The sequence below is a fragment of the Lytechinus variegatus genome, chromosome 5 (assembly GCF_018143015.1).
Source record: "Lytechinus variegatus isolate NC3 chromosome 5, Lvar_3.0, whole genome shotgun sequence".
NCBI classification, from domain to species: Eukaryota; Metazoa; Echinodermata; class Echinoidea; order Temnopleuroida; family Toxopneustidae; genus Lytechinus; species Lytechinus variegatus.
In genome coordinates this window covers 43,863,719-43,885,660 of record NC_054744.1, presented here as the reverse complement: position 1 = coordinate 43,885,660, position 21,942 = coordinate 43,863,719, and the positions used below count along the sequence as shown (strand labels likewise).

At 36.9% G+C, this 21,942-nt stretch overlaps 1 protein-coding gene across 1 annotated transcript in view; it reads right to left on the bottom strand.

Annotated features, from left to right (window-relative positions):
- The window catches only part of LOC121416245 (tyrosine-protein kinase CSK-like), a 33,736-nt gene extending 13,297 nt beyond the window's left edge, over window positions 1-20,439 (bottom strand). The window contains exons 1-2 of the mRNA XM_041609755.1: window positions 20,213-20,439; window positions 11,059-11,172 (exon numbers count right to left, since the gene is read on the bottom strand). Of these exons, the coding sequence (XP_041465689.1) occupies window positions 11,059-11,075 (17 nt within the window). The 5' untranslated portion in view covers window positions 11,076-11,172; window positions 20,213-20,439. The remainder of the gene's footprint in view (window positions 1-11,058; window positions 11,173-20,212) is intronic.
- Window positions 20,440-21,942: the final 1,503 nt, after the last annotated feature.

Here is a 21,942-nt window from a genome sequence, read left to right as displayed (position 1 = left end):
ACTATGCCATTACCATGGCAACAAAATACCAACACATCCAAGTTGTATCTTGCATGTCTTTGCTCCATTCAATGTGTGTGCCAATTCAAGGAGTCATTTGGTAAATACTGAGGAAATAGTTAAATCCTCAAGATTTGACTAGACCAATTTACATGTACCGCCTACATGTACCCGACCTTTCTACATGTACTCTAACTCTGACTTACATACATGTACAAAATTATACTACATATACAATACGTAGTGCTGAAATGGGATTCAAACACATCCCTCTTATTACCAGGGCCGCTGAGAATCAGAATAACATCATACACCACAATGCTTCTACAATTTGCAACGAGCCAAAGATTTGTTGGACGTACATTGACAAGAAACATTTTCTGCCATTGCCAGGTCAATAAATTTTTTTTCAAAGCTCGCAGCTTTTTGATACCAGTACTTAAACCGCGGGGGGGGGGGGGGGGGGCCAGTAAAATGTATTGCTGTACACATGTGTGACCAAATTATTTCTAAACACCCCTTAAACTAGTTTTTCTCTGTGTGCAAAATAACCCATTAAACAAGCTTTTCTCAGGCTTCATTTTTATACACATTTTGGCCCTTATTTGTCATGAGAATAATGACCCCTAAAAACAAGTTTTTTTTTACTTGCTAACAATTAAAACTTAGACAAAAACTATATTCATGGGAATTGCATGCCTCCCAGACCCCAGTGCAGTAAGGGTTAAAATACTACAAAGAATGAACCCAAACACTTTTCAGAAACGAGGAAAAAGACCCTCGGAAACAGCTTGGGGAAAAAACATACCCTAAACACGTTTGGCTAGTCTTTATAAAAAAAAGCTGTGGGAAAAACATGTACCCTATACATTTGACCCTGTGATCGACCACTGACCAGTCTTTCAAAACCACCTTTTTTTAAGATCTGTGTTTTTGATACCCTTAAAGAGACCAGGTGTGGCCCGCATCCAAAACTGAAAAAAACACCCCTTTAAATGCGTCTTTTTGGTCACGTATGTGTACAGCAATGTAAAGCAACACTTAATGCCCCTCCAGACTTCTTCTGTGGGGGCATAAAAACAGAGAAGGGAATAAATTGAAATATGATGATAATAAATTTGCTGTCCTATGAGAAAAAACATCTTTTTTTCTTGAATTGAAATATTTTCTGTATGCTCAACCAAAATGAAAGAATCCCATAGCCCCAAATTTCTTGTCTCAAAAGCAAGTCAACAGGCATTTTCAAACACATTTTCCTCATTATTAAAAAAAAATTCCAGTGTCCTTTGTCATGGGACGTCAAAATAAGCCATTCTCATTAATACCTCATGATAAACTTTTATTGTACAATGACTTTTCCCATTTTTCATTAGGATGAGCTTTATCACTTTCACATGGAGCTGTTGCATAAGCTTGCCCAATATGATCCTGTGACATTCAAATTCTAAAAAAAAAAGAAGATATATGGCAATGTCAATGATCACTTTTTTGACATGCTGAATAGTACTGAAGAGTATGCACAATATATGATACACATTGTATGATACAATGTACTTTGTCAGTGGATGTGATATTTGTGTCAAAAGGAATATATTGATTTTAAAAACCTCCTAGATGGTTTATCTCACATATTGCTCAAACACAAATAGAAGGAAATTGTCTTGAATCATATTGAGGGTTTTTATGGTCACCAGTTTATGGTGGATCAGCTTTTAACTCCTTTAGACTAAAAATAACTTTGTTTTGGACAGCATGTCTAAACTGACAAAAATTAATCAATTTAAATCCTTTCCTAATCTCATGCTGAAACCAAACCAAAGCAAACTGCATGCACATGTACATGTACAGTACATGTAGGTCTAAAAACGCCCAACATTATTTCAAGTTTGAATCATTAAATGGGTCCTCCAGGCTGAAATTATCATACCTCAATGAGATTCACAGACCAAAATGCTGAAAATTTCATCAAAATCTGTTAACTTTAAACATCATTGAGCGGTTAGCAATATTTTGTCTGAAATTTCTTCAAACTTCAAACCGTATTATTTTCAGCCTGGATTACCCCTATCTTAACTCAAATTGACCCCCCTTGAGAAATTTGTCACTACGCCATTGCGAATTTTTTTTTTACTACACTGCTCGCTGACTTTTTACTTTCAAGTTTTGCGCATCATTTTAGACCAAATTTGCAGCATTTTGTACGTGCATGTCAGACCCAAAATAGCTCAAAAACGCGATTCCATGTACAAGTTCAATGCAAATTGTGTTTTTCAACCAAGAGTCATAAAATGTATGATTATTTTTTTTTTACTTTTGTTGGTTCAAATAGATATTTTTTATGCAATTTTTAAAAACAAAGAAATACAAAAAAAATACCCCAAAAAATACAAAAAAATAAGAAATATTTTTTTGCAATTTTTGGTGGATATTTGTTATTTATGTGAAAATTGATACTCTCACCAAAAATTAGCATTCTACTAGCTCAATAAATAGAGTTAAAGCAAAAACATAAAAAAAAACAAATTTAGGGAAAATTTCATATGCTTATTTGCATAATTAAAAAAATATAAACAATTCATTTTTAATCGCTAGAGGGTATTCATTTGTCTCGCAATCTACTATGGTCAACAAGGAAATTCGTGATCACTCTCGCAAAAAGTGTTCACTGGCTTTCTAGGAACACTTTCAAGAAAAAACAAACACCAAGGGATCAGAAGGTTTTCAAGACTTGTACAGTCTTGCCATACATAGATGGCCTTTCACAACAACTTAAACGCCGATTAGAAGGTCACGGTATCCGAACGGTTTTCCGCTCGGACACCACCTTACGCAAACAGCTTGTACGCCCCAAAGACCCTATCCCTGATCACAGACATGATGGCGTAGTATACAACATTCCTTGCCAGGGATGTGACGGGTCTTACATCGGAGAGACAGCCCGACCGATAATTGAACGCATTTCTGAACACAAGCGCGATGTTCGGTTACAGCGAACCGACACATCCGCGGTGGCAGAACATGCTTGGGAGAAGCAACACCACCCAGATTGGGAGGGTGTACATTGCATTGCCAAAGAAAGACATTGGTATACACGCAGGATTAAGGAGGCTATTAGTATACGTCTTTGTCCTAACAACTTCAACAGAGACAGCGGGATCGACATCCCCGATTTCTGGATGCGAACCATCCGACAGCACAATACCCCCTTACCTGGCAGTGCACGCCTACCCGATCGTTCCCGGCCCCGATCGAGGGACCGCTCAGCCAGTCAACCCCCGCCCACGGGAAACTAGCGAGCCCGCCAATTTTGGTCTCTTTTGCATATTGCCGACCCACGGCGTATTTGCATATAATTTGCATAACTCCTGACCAATCACACAACGGATCAGTGCCCACCTATTGTTCTCGCGCTTGTGCGTACGGTCTTGGAGATTAGTATAAATACAGTACGATATCGGACAATCCTTGTCACTTGATAAAGAGTTGCAGCAGCACTCGAAAGCTCGTGAACTTGTAAGCTAGTGAACACTTTTTGCGAGAGTGATCACGAATTTCCTAGAAAGCCAGTGAACACTTTTTGCGAGAGTGATCACGAATTTCCTTGTTGACCATAGTAGATTGCGAGACAAATGAATACCCTCTAGCGATTATTTCAATCCGCAATAATGAACCTATTTAGTATTAATTCATTTTTATCATGTAAATTTGATGCTGAAGTACATGAAATTGCTGATAATACACTAAATTGCATGTAAAATCAAACGCACCCAAATATGCAGAATTCTACTACACAGTCTGCTTGTGTGAGTGGCTGTATAAAGTTCAAGTGACACAAATCCACACTTAAATATTTTGAACTTGAAAAAAATAAAGCAAATAGGCCAAAACCATGTACATGTATATAATATTACAGTTTTGTACTATTAATTCTTAATTGACCATGCAGTGTTCCAACTCACCCAATACCATGTTCAAATTTTCCCCGTATTGGGGTATTAAAGTTGGACTTGGAACGTTTGCGATGATCTTGTTCAAGGTGGATTTTTTCAGTAACCATATGTATGTAATAGAGGTAAATTTTTTATGGAGTACATGTACATTTGAAGCCCTTAGATACATACACATATTTATATATTGATTAAATCTATTTGGATTTTACAGCCATTTTTGTCAAAAAGCTAACCCCGGTCTCCCTTACTGTACAGCAGACCCTATATATCTGAAGAAAAAAATTACGTTGTGGATCAGATATAAATGAATAATGAAAGATGTGGATTCATTTCCACGTAGACTATGCAGGAAACATTTTTTGTGTGTGATAATGAAAATAACAGTAAAATTACAATGTAGGTCTGTTTAAACTGTATGGTGTGTAACTAAATATTTTCCACAATAGATTTTAGAAACAAGGGATTTTCCCTTCTTGATCCATTGCTAGTAATTGAGAGCTCTTCCACTTCTGGCCATTATACATTTACAGTGTACACACAATTCAATAGGTGTTCAAAGTCTGCTTTGCATTAATTTCAAAAATATAATTTATCACAACAGTCATGGATGAAGTTTTATCGTATACATGTATATCAGGTCTGGATGGCCATATATGCTTTAAAACAAAAATTTGTTGCATGCAGTACAGTATGTATGTAATGTACATAAAGGCCCAGGGGCCGTCTCATAAAGCTGTTCTTATTAATAGTGACTATTGTACGTACATGTACAAATAAAGAACGACTGGTGAAGTAATAAACCTTACATGATTAACAATCACCAATGACCAAAACATATCATTTACAGCAAGAAAGTATCACCACTCCAGTCATTCTTAAAGTCGCTCTTACCTTACAACAAGTGGAATGCCTCTGGCTGTCTCACCTGCATCACGCGGTTCAATATAGCAGCAGTGCTGACTTTGAATACTACTCTAACTCGCACAAGATGTTCAGTGATACATGGTTACTCTTATGTCCACTTTTTATGAACTAGACCAACAAACTTACAGAGATATGATGGTTATTTAACAAAAAACCCCAACATTGCCAAAGTTCATTGACCTTACATGACCTTTGACCTTGATCATGTGACCTGAAACTCGAACAGGATGTTCAGTGATACTTGATTACTCTTCTGTACAAATTTCATGAATCAGATCCATAAACTTTCAAAGTTATGATGGTAATTCAACAGATACACCCAATTCGGCCAAAGTTCATTGACCTTTGACCTTGGTCATGTGACCTGAAATGCGCACAGGATGTTCAGTGATACTTGATTACTCTAATGTCCAAGTTTAATGAACTAGACCAATAAACTTTCAAAGTTATGATGGTAATTCAACAGATACTCCGATTCGGCCAAAGTTCATTGACCCTAAATGACCTTTGACCTTAATCATGAGACCTGAAACTTGCACAAAATTTTCAGTGATGCTTGATTACTATTATGTCCAAGTTTCATGAATCAGATCCATAAACGTTCAAAGTTATGATGGGAATTCAACAGATATCCCCAATTCGGCCAAAGTTCATTGACCCTAAATGACCTTTGACCTTGGTCATGTGACGTGAAACTCATGCAGGATGTTCAGTGATACTTGATTAACCTTATGTCCAAGTTTCATGAACTAGGTTCATATATTTTCTAAGTTATGATGACATTTCAAAAACTTAACCTCAGGTTAAGATTTCGATGTTGATTCCTCCAACATGGTCTAAGTTCATTGACCCTAAATGACCTTTGACCTTGGTCATGTGACATGAAACTCTAACAGAATGTTCAGTAATACTTGATTAACCTTATGGCCAAGTTTTATTAACTAGGTCCATATACTTTCTAAGTTATGACGTCATTTCAAAAACTTAACCTCAGGTTAAGATTTGATGTTGACGCCGTCGCCGTCGGAAAAGCGGCGCCTATAGTCTCACTTTGCTTCGCAGGTGAGACAAAAACAGCTTTATGAAACGGCCCCCTAAACATCTTTTCCCTTTTCCCAGTAAGACTGGATATTTGTAATCCTACTACTTGAATAAACAATGAAGTAAAATATGTATCGTGAGAAAGGAAATATTTTATGATGAAGCCTACAGTATGTAGCTCTGTATCAATATGCGTGCATTCTATTTGTGAAATTTGACACTTCAATTGGACATGCCTTTATTTGAAGAGTACTCTCCTTGTACATGTATTAGGTATTGTTTAATAGTTTGAAGTATATATCTCCTTACAAATAGCACAACAAGGAAAGGGTAACTGATACACTTCCTCTACAGTATGATGAGAAAAGCAGCATTAAACATATATGCATGTATGAAAATGATTCTTTTATGGATACATCTAGGGAAACTCTACCTCTATGGGTAAATATGGTCGGCCAAAGACCACAGAGACAGTCAAAGTCCACTAGTAATGGTGTCACACTAGTGTACATGTACATGTACTAAAAATAAAGGGGCAATGATTTGAGGGTTGGTGCCCACCGTGCCCCCCCCCCCCCCCCCCCGGAATTTGTTTTTCTTGGTAATTCTATGTTAAAGCACTGATGAAATTTATAGTGGCACAACTTTTATCCTGTGTCAAATCTCACATTTTCATAAAAAATCAAGGACATTTTTCAGTAATTCATTAAAATAATGAATAATTATAATGTACTATTTTAATGAATTTGGGGATACCTTAATGTCTTGTTTTTTAAGAAAAATTCAAAATAATAATCTCAGTAATTGAATAAAATGAAACTATACATATAGCCTTTTGTTTTTTGGTGAAAAATTAAAGATTCATGAAATGTTTTGCATAAAAAATATTTCCCTTTTCAAAATTTGAAGAGTGGGGAAAACAGTACCTACTACCATGGAGCTACATGTACACGTGTAATGATGATGATGAAGATGATGATGATGATGATTATGATTATGATAATGATGGATAATGATGGTGATTATGATGGTAATGATGATGGATGATGATGATGATGGTGATTACAAGATGATGATGATGATGATGGTGATGATGATGATAGTGATGTGGTAGTGATGATGGTGATGATCGTGATGATGAAGATAGATAATGATGGTGATTATGATGGAGATGATGATGATGGATGATGATGATGATGATGCTGGTGATTATAATATGATGATGATGATAATGATGATGATGATGATGGTGATGATGGTGATGATGAAGATGATGGTGATGATGATTATGATGGTAATGATGATGGTGATGGTGATAGTAATGACGATGATGGTGATGATGACGGTGATGATGATGATAATGACGACGATGATGATGATGATAAAGATGGTGATGATGATGATGATGCTGATGGTAATGATGATGATACTACTACTACCTCTACTACTAATAATAATACTACTATTGATGATAATAACAATAATAATGATAACTAGAATTTAATTCGTCATGCGGACGAATTAGGTGGTCTGTCATGATTTGTCATTCCGTGTCGGCTGATGTATGAAATAAATCATATAGATATCATTGATAATCTTGATCGTAGACATCCTAAGAATAAGTTTTGACCATTGCTAAATGTGATTATTGATGTGATGATGACAATCGTCAAACATACAGCTTCAATCAGATACATACAAGATAGATGATTATATATATAGATGGATGGAGTGGTGGATGGAGCGATGGATGGATCAAGTGATCGATTGAGAGATAAATGATAGGTGGTTATATTAATAAAACATAGATAGACAGACAGACATATAGATAGATAAATAGATAGATAGAGACAAATAGATTGATATAGATAGATAGCCAGACAGACATACATATGGAAAGATAGAGACAGGCAGATAGATTGATGGATATATAGAACGATAGATAGATATACATATCTAAACAGATAAATATGTTATATTAGACAGAGAGATAGACAGATACATATACAGAGTAGGTAGATAGACAGACTGCAGATCAATATGATCTTCATGATGACGACGGAATATTCATTATGGATGGAATACTTGTGAAAGACGGGAGATGATAAAGCACTGTTAAAAGGGTCTCTTTCATGTATGACAATACATGTGATATGAAACAAAGTAATTATAATCTGTTTTATCTTGCGAAATTTTAAATTTTATACCATTAAATTATCACGAAGGATCATGGACGAGGTGGTAAAAAGAAAAAAAATGAAAAAAAAATCTTGTTTACCACAGGACTCGAACCTGCGCCCCTGTGAAAGCGATTCAAATGCGTTATCCATTGAGCCACGATATTCCCCATAGAGAATACACGTAAGCAATTTTGAGAATTCCAATTTTGCAAGCGAAATACGAGCATGATCCCGGCATCTGATCAAAAATGAAGAGCACATTTTCGAAAGCTTAGAATCTCGGCTACAACATACTAAAAGCTCAGGGAAAACTGACAAGAAACAATGGAGATTTGGCTCACGAAATAGAGGAATGTCGAATCTAGTTTTGAGAAAGTCATATCCCATACAGATTACACGCAAAACACATGTGATATGAAAAAAATCAATTATAATCTGTTTTATCTTGCTAAATTTAAACATTTATACCTTTTAAATATCATAAAGGATCATGTAAGAAGTGGCAAAAAGAAAAAAAAAACTGAAAAAAAAATCATCTTGTTCACCCCAGGACTCGAACCCGCGCCCTTTAGAAAGCAGTCAAAGCCACGATATTCCCCATAGAGAATACACGTAAGCAATTTTGAGAATTACAAGTCCAATTTTGCAAGTGAAATACGGGCATGATCCCGGCATCTGATCAAAAAATGAAGGGCACACCTGCGAAAGCTTAGAATCTCAGCTACAACATACTAAAAGCCTAAAGAAAACTGACAAGAAAAAATGGAGATATGGCTCACGAAATAGAGGAATGTCGAATCTAGTTTTGAGAAAAAGTCATGTCCCATAGAGATTACACGCAAAACACATGTGATATGAAAAAAATCAATTATAATCTGTTTTATCTTGCTAAATTTAAACATTTATACCTTTTAAATATCATAAAGGATCATGTAAGAAGTGGCAAAAAGAAAAAAAAAACTGAAAAAAAAATCATCTTGTTCACCCCAGGACTCGAACCCGCGCCCTTTAGAAAGCAGTCAAAGCCACGATATTCCCCATAGAGAATACACGTAAGCAATTTTGAGAATTACAAGTCCAATTTTGCAAGTGAAATACGGGCATGATCCCGGCATCTGATCAAAAAATAAAGGGCACACTTCCGAAAGCTTAGAATCTCAGCTACAACATACTAAAAGTTTAAGGAAAACTGACAAGAAAAAATGGAGATATGGCTCACGAAATAGAGGAATGTCGAATCTGGTTTTGAGAAAAAGTCATGTCCCATAGAGATTACACGCAAAATGAGGAAAAATGACATGCCTCTTTTCATCGCTGTTTTACGCAATGATGCGTTTCTCAAAACGAATATTCATGTTTACTAAGGAAAAAGAGTACATTCTAAACTACAACATATCGAAATCTGGGCGAAAAACGATCTATATTCGAGAAGTTACAACCAAATTTGCATAAATTTGATGACGTCATTTTTGAAAAAATGAAATTTTTAGTTTAGGCGCCATTTTGATGACGTCACGATATAATTTAGGGACATTGATGACATGAAATCAAATCTACAACTCATACTCTATCGATATATGAAAAAAAAATTGGGGGTCAACGGACTATTTAAAGAGCTACAGTGAATTTTCAATAGGCATGTTTTTGCCCATATATGGCCTATAGTGAGAGCTCGCGCGCACACGTGCTGCAGACTTTAACGGGTGTTAATTTCGTCATTAATGGTCGTAGAAGGTTGATCAAGGTATCGAATTGTTCAGAATTTTATTATCAATGAAACGATGTAAAAAAAACGGTGTTTCTGAGTTGCGTTAAGGCGTTATGCGCGGAAACGCGCACGCATGCGTGCGCGCGCGCAAATTTTTGAAATGCTTAAAATGACCTGAAACGTACTCTCGTTTGGTCAAAAAGTGATTTTGAGCATTTTTAAATTTTGACGCGCGCGTACGCGCGCGTCGTGACCTCCAGGTGACCTTTGATGACATGACCTGATGACCCTTGACCTGAACTTAGTGTGATGTTAATTTGATTGATTTTTGATAATTGATAATGGAGATGTGATTGATAATGTGATTTTACAAAATGGCGCCTAGATGACGTCATCATGACCTGATGACCTTGAAAAGCTTCACTGCACGTGTCCATGACAGATCCTATAGATGACATGAAATTCAATGAAATTGATCAAGTCTATTTTGAGATAACTTGGCGACAAGAAAAATCCGTAAAAATAAATAAATAAATAAGAAAATTCTGACGAAATTAAGAGGTGATCTGTCATAAATGACAGACCACCTAATAATATAACAATAATAATGATAATGATAGAAATGCTATTTGTCCGAGGATAAAAAGCTGCTATCACTACCCCAGCTTTAGCTTGGAACAAGCTACCACTTTTCAATGGCGCTCAGTGCATTCAAGAAATCAATCCTTCCAGAAACCAATTCATCTCACCTGGGTCGAGTGCAGCATATGCGTGAATAAATTTCTTGCTGAAGAAGGGAAACACATCATGACTAGGATTTGAACCAGAGACCCTCTATTTGCAAGATGAGAATCAGAACCACTAGGCGATGTGCCCACAGTCAGTGCATTCAAACAATAATAATAGCCAATTTTTATATAGCGCTTTTCCCAGAATGGCCCAAAGCGCTTTACAGCATATTATTACCCCGGTCATTGGATTCAACACTTCAAGACAGGAAACTATCTATAGAGACTAATAATTAACAAAAGGTTTTCGTGCTGAAATCATGCAAATATAAAACAGGAAATGTCCTATAGAAAATCCCATAGTGTTTAACCGGTTGCTAATTCATTATCACAAACAATAGCATAAAATACACAAGTTCATCTTTTTATTTTCATAATTTCAATTTAAATACCAGAACATTTTTTTCTCATGAAATTGAAAGGGTTTTTCCCCTGAATACTATGAAGAGACTGAATGAAACACTTACGGCATATCTTGTGCCATGATGATCGCCTACATGTACTCAGGACAAGACAAATTAGTTGACATGGACGAATGTATAGCTTGCTACAACGTGGTGTTTGTATGCTGCAATGTAGACCTGCATGGATTGGAAAGAGAAGACATAAACAGTGCCAGGATTAAAATGAATGAATCATAACTCAGCAGTCAGTTCCAAATAATCATAGGGATTTCTGATTCACTCTGTACTTCGTCAGAGGAAAAGGGGAGACTCCGAGCTGAGAGCAGTCATAAAGCTGGCAGCAAGGGACGTACTATGTGTCTCCGGATTTTTCACTTAAATTATAAATTAGGATGAATTATGGGTTTGAGCTGTACATGGATTGAGTGATGATCTATTTCATGTGAAGCAACCAACTACTTTGCTTTTGTGTTGAGTCATTTTTTTTTACTAGGCTAGGCTTATTTTTGCTGCCATTGCTTTTTCAGACATTGTAAATTATACTAGACAGGCAATGAAATGTGAATCTCTATGCATGTACATGTACCTGAAAGTACATTCATACACAATGCAGAGTGAATGAAGTGAAATGATCCAACGTAATGTCAAAAACAAGTTTGAAATGAAATTTTGAGTACTTTGTAGGCTACCACACTGCATTTCTTTTCCTGATACAGGGGTACATTACAGCTTTTTACTTGGTTCTTACATGTATATACAGGGCAAGTCCAAGAAAAGGTCACCCTGGAAGGCAAAATTTCATCTTTAATTAAGAAGTTATCTTTGGTGGGGTAAGAAAGCCCAAATGTTGAATTTTTTAATTTCATTAAGAAAAAATTGATAATATGCATATTCATGCTAATTTGGGGCACCCAATTTGCAAAATTGGTTAAATGGGCGTTACATATGGGACAATTATAAAAACTCATAGAAAATCAAAACAAAAATTGTGAGATTTATTCATAGGTGGGACATGGACCCCCTAACATCTTATTACTTTTGGGGGAAAAAGTGGTGTCATCTAATTAAATATGCAAATTAGGTCTTGTCCAAGGATGGAATGTCCTATACGTAACATATTGAGGATGTTTTTTAAAGTTATTTCTCATAATACAATACTTGTATGGTTGCATCTCTGGGAAATTCTAGTTTGTATGAGAATGTTATACCACAAAAAGTTTCAAAAATATAGTTTACTTCTTAATTAAAAATTAATTCAAAAATTGTTACGTATGGGGCAACATGTTACGTATGGGACATTTACACACAATGTCAATGGGGAGATTTGTGTACAAAGTGAATGGAGAAACAAATTTCAAGAACGCTCTAAAAAGTGATTATTTACCTTTTCTTCAGTCTTTAAAGACTGATTTGTTATGAATACTGATTAATGAAAACAATCACAGCGAAAAAAATGTGAAAATGCAAAAACATGAAAAAATAAAAACAATAGAAATACATAAGAAATTCAAGAAACCATGAAAAACAAGAACAAAAATTGCTAAAATGGCTAATTTCCTTTTCAATCATATCAAATGTGTCTCAATAGAACATTTAAAAGAAAAAAAAACTCTCGTTATTTCCAAATTATTTTAATTTGGGGAAAATTGTGTACATTCTCTATGGGGACAAAATGTCCCATACGGAACATGAATAATGAGAGGGTTTTGGCTTATGACATGAAACTTGCCTTAGATATATGAGTGTTTTTGACTTCTATCACACTAATTTACAAGTTGTCGAATGAAATACTTTCAGAGAATTCTCGACTTGAAAAAATGTTCTAAAAATTGTCTTTTTTCTGCGTCCCATACGTAACAGCACATCTTTTCTCTCTAAAAGGTCAAGGTCATATTTCACAATTTTTTGCATGATTATTCTTCTCCTCTAGATGTCTACCATCATAAGGGTATTCAATATAATCAAAGTCATTCAATACTATTTTTCAGGTCATTAAAGCCTCTGAAATGTCCCATACGTAACGCGCGCAAATTCTTGGACTTGCCCTACACTAAACAGTAATTGGAAACTGAGTATCACTGTACTATTGTACAATGCAAAAAACTAAACAAAAATTTTCTTCTTGGAAGGGGGAGGGGGTGATACTCGTATAATGTTAGTATGGCTACATATGTTTGACCATTATGACCCTCCTCACACCTTGCCAGCAGCTCCCAAGCATTTCCCTTCACTCTTTTTCATACTACTGTACTGTATGTAGACCAACCAGTTCTTCTCAATTCATTAGCCCCAAATTTCAAGAATCAAGTCTTGTCAATTTTGTATTAAATTTTTTTTAAATATATTCACAGCTAATATTCAGTTAATATGAATGGGACAAGATGTTACATATGGGACATTTGTACACAATGTCTGTATACAAAGTGAATGGAGACAAACAAATTTCAAGAGAGCCAGAATATGTGATCACCTTTTCTGGAGCTTCTAAAGACTGTACAGAAGGAAAAGAATACCAAGGCGAAAAAGGAAAAATATTGAAAACGATAAAAATAATAGAAATACATGCAAAGAAATTCATGAAAAAACATTGTTGAAACAGCTAATTTACTCTCCAGTCATATCAAATGGAGGTAGAGATTTTTTACCAACATTAGAGGTGTCAAAAGTTGTTTCCTTTAAGAAATATAAAATGAATACAATAACATAATTGACATACTTTAGCTACTGAATGTTTCATGGGAAATGTAAAATAAATAACTTGTACAGTTTGTCATATTCATATTGATTGAAAGCTATTGTAAACAAATCAATCTTGGAGCATGCTCCATTGTTTCCCTTTACAATAGCTTCTCTTTTTAATCAGTCATAGTGAGATCAACAAAATTTCAAAAGAACGTCTGGTGCACATTGAGACAAGGATATCCTCGATATACATGTATGACAAAGAAGGATATAGATAGTGACATCAATGAGGATGACAGAGTAATTGAAGAATTTGACAATGAAAATGGGGTCCCAAATGTTTATAATAATATTTATGTATTTCATTGTCATTTGGGGAAATTAAAATCTTTTTCTAAAGGTGGGGCTCCGGACCATTTTTGAAAAATATTCGAACTGACGCATTTGAAGAGATAGATCTATCTAGACCTAACTTTTATTATAATTTAATTGATTATGATCTGTAAATTTTATTTATATTAATATTACCCATTGGGTCTGAAGTGAGAAAGTGCAGTGATGGACCACCCTGCTGTGAGGGGATTAGCGGTGCAGCACATGGGGCAAAGCGTTCCAGAGAGTCAGTCCTCCTTCTGTAATAGCTCTATGGCTCTAGGTCCTCTCTGAGGGACTTAATGAGGATAAATTATGCCTTATCAAGGGGCGCTAGCGCACCAAGTGGGAAACAAACCTGGGTCAGGAAATCCCAAAAATTTATCCCCATTCTAACGACTAATCTATTGCGCCTGCAATAGATGATTTTTAAAAGTAAAAAAACTCTGTTATTTCATGATGGTATTAAATCTAATCAAAGTCCCTTCACGCTCTTTTTCAGTGCCGACCGCAAAGAAACGTTAACCTAACAGAGCGCTAACAGTAAGCTCAGTCCCAACCACGCAAATTCTCGGACTTACCCTCTAGATTATGCTACATGAATGGGTAATATGCATGTCTATTATCATTGTAATCATGACACATGTAACAGTAAAAGTTCTACCAAATTCTAAGTTGAGTTTTTTAACCTAATAAGGGTCATTCTACTTTTAAAATCTAGATTCACCAGATTTTTTTTAATTACTCAGGATATTCTCTACATGTAGGAATTCATAATTATATAAAGTTCCATACAGTGACAAGCAAGGAATAAATGACATATCTTTGATACTGGTTGTCAAGATAAAAAGAAACTTGACACCATCCACAAACTCTTCACCACAGTTTATAGATCACCTAATTGCAATTTAATAGCCTATTATTAATAGGCTATTACTCATTATAGCTTTCACATCATGCAAAAGGTGTATTCAATAGAGGGCGCTTTATTGCTATAGCCCACATATACAATTTTCTCTTGCATCTCGATTTATTTGCTCTATAGTATTCTAATTTTTAATACTGAGTTTTACTATGTTGGATTATGTCATGTGTGTGAAGTTACATCTAGCCATGGATTTGTGACTGTTTTGAGTTGATATTGATGCATTTTCAAGGTGATTTCTACATTACATGTACATGTGTTTTCTAGCATACATGTACATCTAGCAGCCATAGGCGTACTGATTCTCAACATGGATTTCGCCAGCCAAGACAGCGGTATAAATGTTCAGATCACCAATCTATCTCTGTGTTCTATTACAGCCATTGATAACGGGACCAGTCAATCAAAGAGATGTACTGTACTTCTGCAGATGTTTGAGACTTCTACATACATGTAAATGAGCAAAGAATCGGTTGTCTGAGGTTACAGTGTCAGCAAGGGGCAAATGGACACTCGTCAAAATATTCACGTCAACACTTACTACCAGTTGCCAACTACCTGTACGGCTTACCCCTGGAGCGAGAGATCACTGTGTTGTGAAAATGGTTCCCTTTGAGAGATATCACCAAGAAAAACCATAACATTACCCAGAGTCGTACCACTAGGCCAACTTACATGTACATCATGAATACGTAGAAAGAGATTGACATTTGCAAATTTGGGATGAACTGCTGTACGACAAATGCAATGGATTCTTAATTCTCTATCTACGTCTCTCCCTTGTTCTATAGATCTATGCGAGCTATGCCACATTGGAAAACAATCCGTTCCTTGGGGTAGGATGTTAAATAGAGGCCCCGTGTAAAGGACAGTCCCAACCTTTAAAAGAACCCAATGCTCTAAAGAGTAGGGGGAAACCCAGTGTACAGTGGTCCAGCTCCATTCCCCCAATCAGGTAAAGTATTAACCTCCTACGCACAGGTGACGCTAAACAATAATAATCCTTTGATTGAGACAGTATGTCCCTATACACTCTGTAAAGAGACACAGCAAATTGACAATACCATATCCCCACTTGTTGATTTGTATCAATTTGAAATTAGGTTTATTCAATTTTTTTCCTCCAAGAACTAAAAAATATCGGATTGACATTAGATTCATTAATGCAACATAAGGGAGACATTCATAGTATTATTATATAAACGTGTATGAAACAATGGAATAACTCGAGATGCTCGGCGGGTCGCGCGGCCGAGCACATGTATCCCCCGAACCCACCGCGTCATCCATCATTGCGATATACAGAGCTAACACAGAATTTGACAAATAAATACAATTATCATGGCGTCAATGACCCTGCCCACATTTTGCCTATGGGTACCAAATTTGATGACAATAATATGACGCAGCAGCGTGACTCTGCAGAACCTAAAGTATTGTCCAATATCACCTGTTGAGGAATAAAATTATAGAGTAATCTGGATATATTTTTTAAACCTAACCCTAAGACCCCCATCAAAAATGATAGGCATCTTCACTTTCTAATGTTGCTTCTGTGTGACAACTGTAATGACAAACTGGAAAAAAAGCAGAAGCTACAGGTTTTACAAAATGTTCCACTAAAATATGGTTACAATGGCAACCACGTCTCCACCCACTCCAGAATCATTAGGCGGCTTTGCTTTACCATAATGGACCTTCATGACAAATTTGAAGATAATTGGAGAAGAAATGCAGCCAGTAGAGCACTCACAAGGAAATCTCTGCTATTTCCGCAAAAACTCTTGTTACCATGGCAATGATGTCTCTGCCCACACCAAAACCAATAGGCAGATTTGCTTAATGGACCTTCATGCCACATTTGAAAATGATCGGAGAACAAATGCAGCTGGTAGAGCACTCACAAGAACATCTTTGCTAATTCCTAAAAAAACTCTCGTTACCATGGCAACGAAGTCTCCGCCCACACCAAAATCAAGACGCGGCTTTGCTTTACCATAATGGACCTTCATGCCACATTTGAAGATGATCAGAGAAGAAATGCAGTCAGTAGAGCACTCACAAGGAAATCTCTGCTATTTCCACAAAAACTCTTGTTACCATGTCAACGATGTCTCCGCCCACACCAAAACCAATAGACAGCTTTGCTACATGTAAATGGACCTTCATGCTACATTTGAAGATGATCGGAGAACAAATGCAGCTGGTAGATCGCTCACAAGGAAATCTCTGTGGCGGATGCGGCAGCAGCGCGACGAGGCCAAATCCATAGTACCGGTATCCTCCGAACTCTGGTCGGGGGATACAATTATGATTTCATAAAAACATATTAAAGTTAAATGTTGAAAATCTATGAATGTCCCATACATCAGGTGCACAATATCTTGGACTTGCCCATATTTGGATAGGGCACTAGAAGGGGGAGGGGGTGCGAAGACAATGAAACTTAGGAAAAGGAAGAAAGAAGACTGATAAAAAGAGAGGGTATATGTAGGACCTACATGCAGATCTGTGCCAAGATCACCTCATTTTCACCTTGCTGAATTTTACGGCATTTTCCCATGATAACCTTTGTGCATGCATTCAAGTATTTCTATTGAATTGCATCAAGTATGCAAGGAAGTTGCATGAGCAAAAATATTAATTTAATACTAGGGCTACTGTACATGTGTATGTATTAAAAGTCATTACTTGTGGGGGGCCTAATTCTTTGGCGAAGACCAATGGCGGTGGACCAGTGTCCACCCTTTCCTTAGTGTCTATAAACAACAACCACTAAGACTACCTGTAGTTCCAAAATGGAAATATATAACAGTATACCGGTATTTACCAAGGGTAGCCACTTCAGTTACGAATACTGTTCTGGGCAATTCCATGGTAACGTAATTACAAATCAGAGAAATTTTGCTGTTATTTTTGCTCACAGCATCCAGATATCTCAATATTTTCACATTTTCTGAACCTAATACTATGCATGGCCACTAGTGCTATATACTGAACCAAGATTTTTAGAAATTCCCTCACACGTTCAGATGTGAATGACGGATATGTGCTATGGTAACGGAATTACCAGAGAAATTAGTCATTTTGCAACCAAAGTTTTGTTTTTATGGCATATGAATGTCAATATTGTCTTGACATGAATTTTGCCGGGACCGGAAGGTGCAATATACCGGATGAACACCCTGCTCTTTGACGAATAGTGTATTGGTTTTAACGTGCATAGGTTGCGACTCTCGAATACACTGGACCAACATTTGCGTCCTTTCCAGTGGACAGAGTGTTTTCTAACTGCATTCACACCTGCACTGAATACAGTGGCAAGGCACGCTTACACACAACGCTATATAGCATCAGATTTTTTATTAGACACGTGTCAGGACTCAAACCCCTCACGTTGAGATCTACGTTCCGAAACATGCGCTCTAACCGACCGAGCTAGGCTGCCTACCACACACATGACATTGGATTCTAAAGGTAAGCCATCAAGATTTCCCGGCCTTATCGTGAAATTAGTCACGTCTCTTCTCGTGTGTCGGTGTGAGTACACTCATTGTGTACAAAGTCAATGGGAGATGAGAGAAGTTACCAGCGCTGACGAAATAAACGGCAGTGAATGGACTGGTGATTTAAACCAGGATAATGCCACTGCTGCACACCGACCATTCGCCATACAGGAAAAGGTACGGGGTGGGACTGTTCTGAGACCAGTGCAGCCTCCAGCTTCCTTTTTTTTCAGAAGGAACACGCAAAGTAAGAGTCTGACTTACCAATTCTTGTGTTGACCCAAACGTAGATTAGTTCTACTTATAAAACAGGATTCCAATGTCCAATGAGTGAAATATCGTCCTTGATTGTGAGAATGTTTTCAAAATCATGTAAAATAATCAGGAAATTTTTCATTATTCTCGACCACAGAGCTGGATAAAATAAGCTCCTACCTGTTTCCGGTGAAGCATGATATTGGGAAGCTCCGTGATCCAGTGACTGTAGTCTTTTTCTCACCTGACACTCAATATTTTTATCACTATTTTTTTTTTTAACACAAGAATTATTGATGTCACAGGCGGCGGAGGGGGGGGTACACATACAATACCCCTTAGATTTCAGTAGGAGGGGAGAATTCCCCCTAAAGAAATAAAGAATTAAAGAAACAAAGAACAAAGACTGAGAAAAAAGGAAGAAATAAAAAATCAAAAGAAACTCAATTACGCTGGGAAGAAAAAAAGAAAGGGTAAGGGAAGAAGAAGGCAGACAAATGATGCTCTGGATATACTTACTACTAGAAACATAGATAAGCAAAAAAAATAGCCATTTGGACTTTTTTATTTTTTAAACACGTTCATCTAGACGAAATAAAATTGCCAATCTGTCCAGGCTATCGAGGTATGTTAACCAGAATGCATTCACGAGTATTGTTTCGTCCATTCCGGTGGATGAACCTCTATGGCTTTGTGATATTTTGTTTTTTTCAATTAGTCACAATCAAACACCATTGAACGAACCAAGAGTAGTGATGGTTACCGGAGGTGGAAAAATCAGTGTGTTTTTAATCATTTTTCATATGATTTTCAGCAATTAGATGATCTTTCTAATATAAAGGTATGTCAAGTATCACACTTGATCTAGTTCGATAAGGTCGTGATATTTGGGGCAAGGGATGGGGAGGAAAATAGTCAATGTTTTGTTTGTCCATGCTACAGGCCTACTGCTGAGAACGAGGTTATATTGGCTATACAACCTCGTTCGTAAACATGGTAAATGAGCGGATAATGCCGATTTCCCTCAATAACCCTCAGGCTCAATTTATTTTCATCCTTTCAAGTTTCAGGACTATAGTATACCGAGATCTATATATAGACTCTACCTAGTAGTACTAGTAGTAGATAGAATAGATCCATTCCGACCAAGTAACTGAACTGGTTTTGGCTTGGCCTTGGGCCTTGCCCTTGGCTTCATTTTTTGGAAGACCACATCCACAACTCATTTTAAGATTGCAGCTTGCTTATAAGTTAAAATCACTTCCCATTAGATCTACACGTTAAAATATTTTCACTTAACTTGTACCACTAAAGACAGGAGATAGTTTAGTAAACTTTTGATGGGGTCTCACATTCAGTGACATACGCAGTGCAGTGCTACTGCTAAGTTAATAATAGACGTGCAGACTTTGCAATGCCAGTCCAAAATCAAGGCAACTAACGTACCGTAAGGCGTAAATATCCTACACAAACTTACCAGTAATTGCCAGCTAAATGCATGGTTCTTCTACTAGTCTAGTGGAAAAGCAGGTAAAGTCAAACTGGAAAACCCGGTTGATCAACGATGCCAAATTATGAAGAAACAACTAATTTTAGTTCAGTTGATTGAAGAAGTAAAATTCTGCCTGCCTTTCCCAATGTTGCTCTTACTAGCTTCGATATTAATATTAACCTAAACTTCCGGTTTCACAGTTTCGCTCTCTCAGCTCTCGTAGCGTACTACTCGACTCGTCTACGTACACTCGGAGCGGTATCTCTGAGTGTCAGATCATAGAGCGGCCTCTGGAGTGGTAGTATTATTTTCCCCCTTTTCCCTTTTCCTTAGTACACACTGGGCAGCTTGTTCCCCGCCCATCCCCCTTTCATGCCCCTCTACTGTCTAGCTGACTGGTATAGTGGTATGGTCCTGGGTAATTGAATTGAATCAGTAGCGTAAGGGGGTGGAACAATGGTTCAGCCTCCCCCCTCCTTAAATTAATTTTTCACACCCAACCCCCCCCCCCCCCTAAGAAAATGTTGACCCTTTGTTTCATTTATTTATTTATTTTTTTTTCATTTTTTTCTTGTCTTGTCAGATTTTGTTGGGGGTACGAAACGACCTAAGACGGTGGTGAAGACCTATTTTGGACGGGGAGTTTATTTCAGTTTCTCTAAGCTTAATTGGCGCCCTCGCGGCCCCCTTCAAAAATGCTGCATACGCCACTTAATTGAATAAAGTAGATCCAACATAAATGCAAGACGAAGCATGCTCATACTTGGCCCACTTACCAGATTCAGAGTTAATTTTATTGCATTCTTCTCATCGGAATTATGTTATCAGGGGGCTCGGGACCCCAGGACCCTCCCCCCCCCCCCCCCTCTCTCTCTTCCTTATCAGTTTATACCCGGAAGTCTAAAACATTTTGATTGTCAATCAGAGGTCAACGTCGGCCTACACTGTTAAAAAACCCGTGATTTTACAGAAAATAAACAGAAGATTTTGCAGAAAGCAATAACAGAATCATTCTGTAAATTCATAAAACAGGAATTTTTCTGCAATTTAACATAACAGGTCTGTTAAAAAAAGGGGAAAAGGGTGTTTTATTCAAGGAAATTTGTAAGATTCCATACACCAAATACCAAATTCCTGTAAGATTACGCAATTCAATAAGATTACAGATGATCTCGAGACTCTGCTGCAGGAACTTCTTTTATTTTAAGGATAAATTTTCTAACAGTGTATTATTAAACAGAGAGTATTAATTGTGTAGGGAGACACCGGGGAGAAAAGACTGACTCTGTTTTGGACTAAAAAAATCCCCCCCCCCTCCCTCCCTCAAAAAAAGAAATATGGGGGAAAGAACGAGAGAGATAAAAGGGGGGAAATAAATAGAAATCAAGAAAGGTTAATGATTGAAAAAAAAAAATCGAGCTCACATTATTTAATCATTGAAATATTCATGCTCGCAGTAATTATCTTGTTACATACGCATCTTGTTCAGGTCCACAAACATTGCCCAGAATGTTCAATTTTCAGGACAAAATACATGAACTTGATTTCAAAATTGTTCACCTCGCGCTCACACTATTTAAAGAGTACTAATGAAATCGATACACATTTATTTTATGTAAGGTAAGAAATGTCTGTTAGGAAATGGGCGTTTTGCCCCCCCCCCCCAAAAAAAAAAAAATCACGACCACGAAAAAAAGAGAAAAGGAAAGGGATAA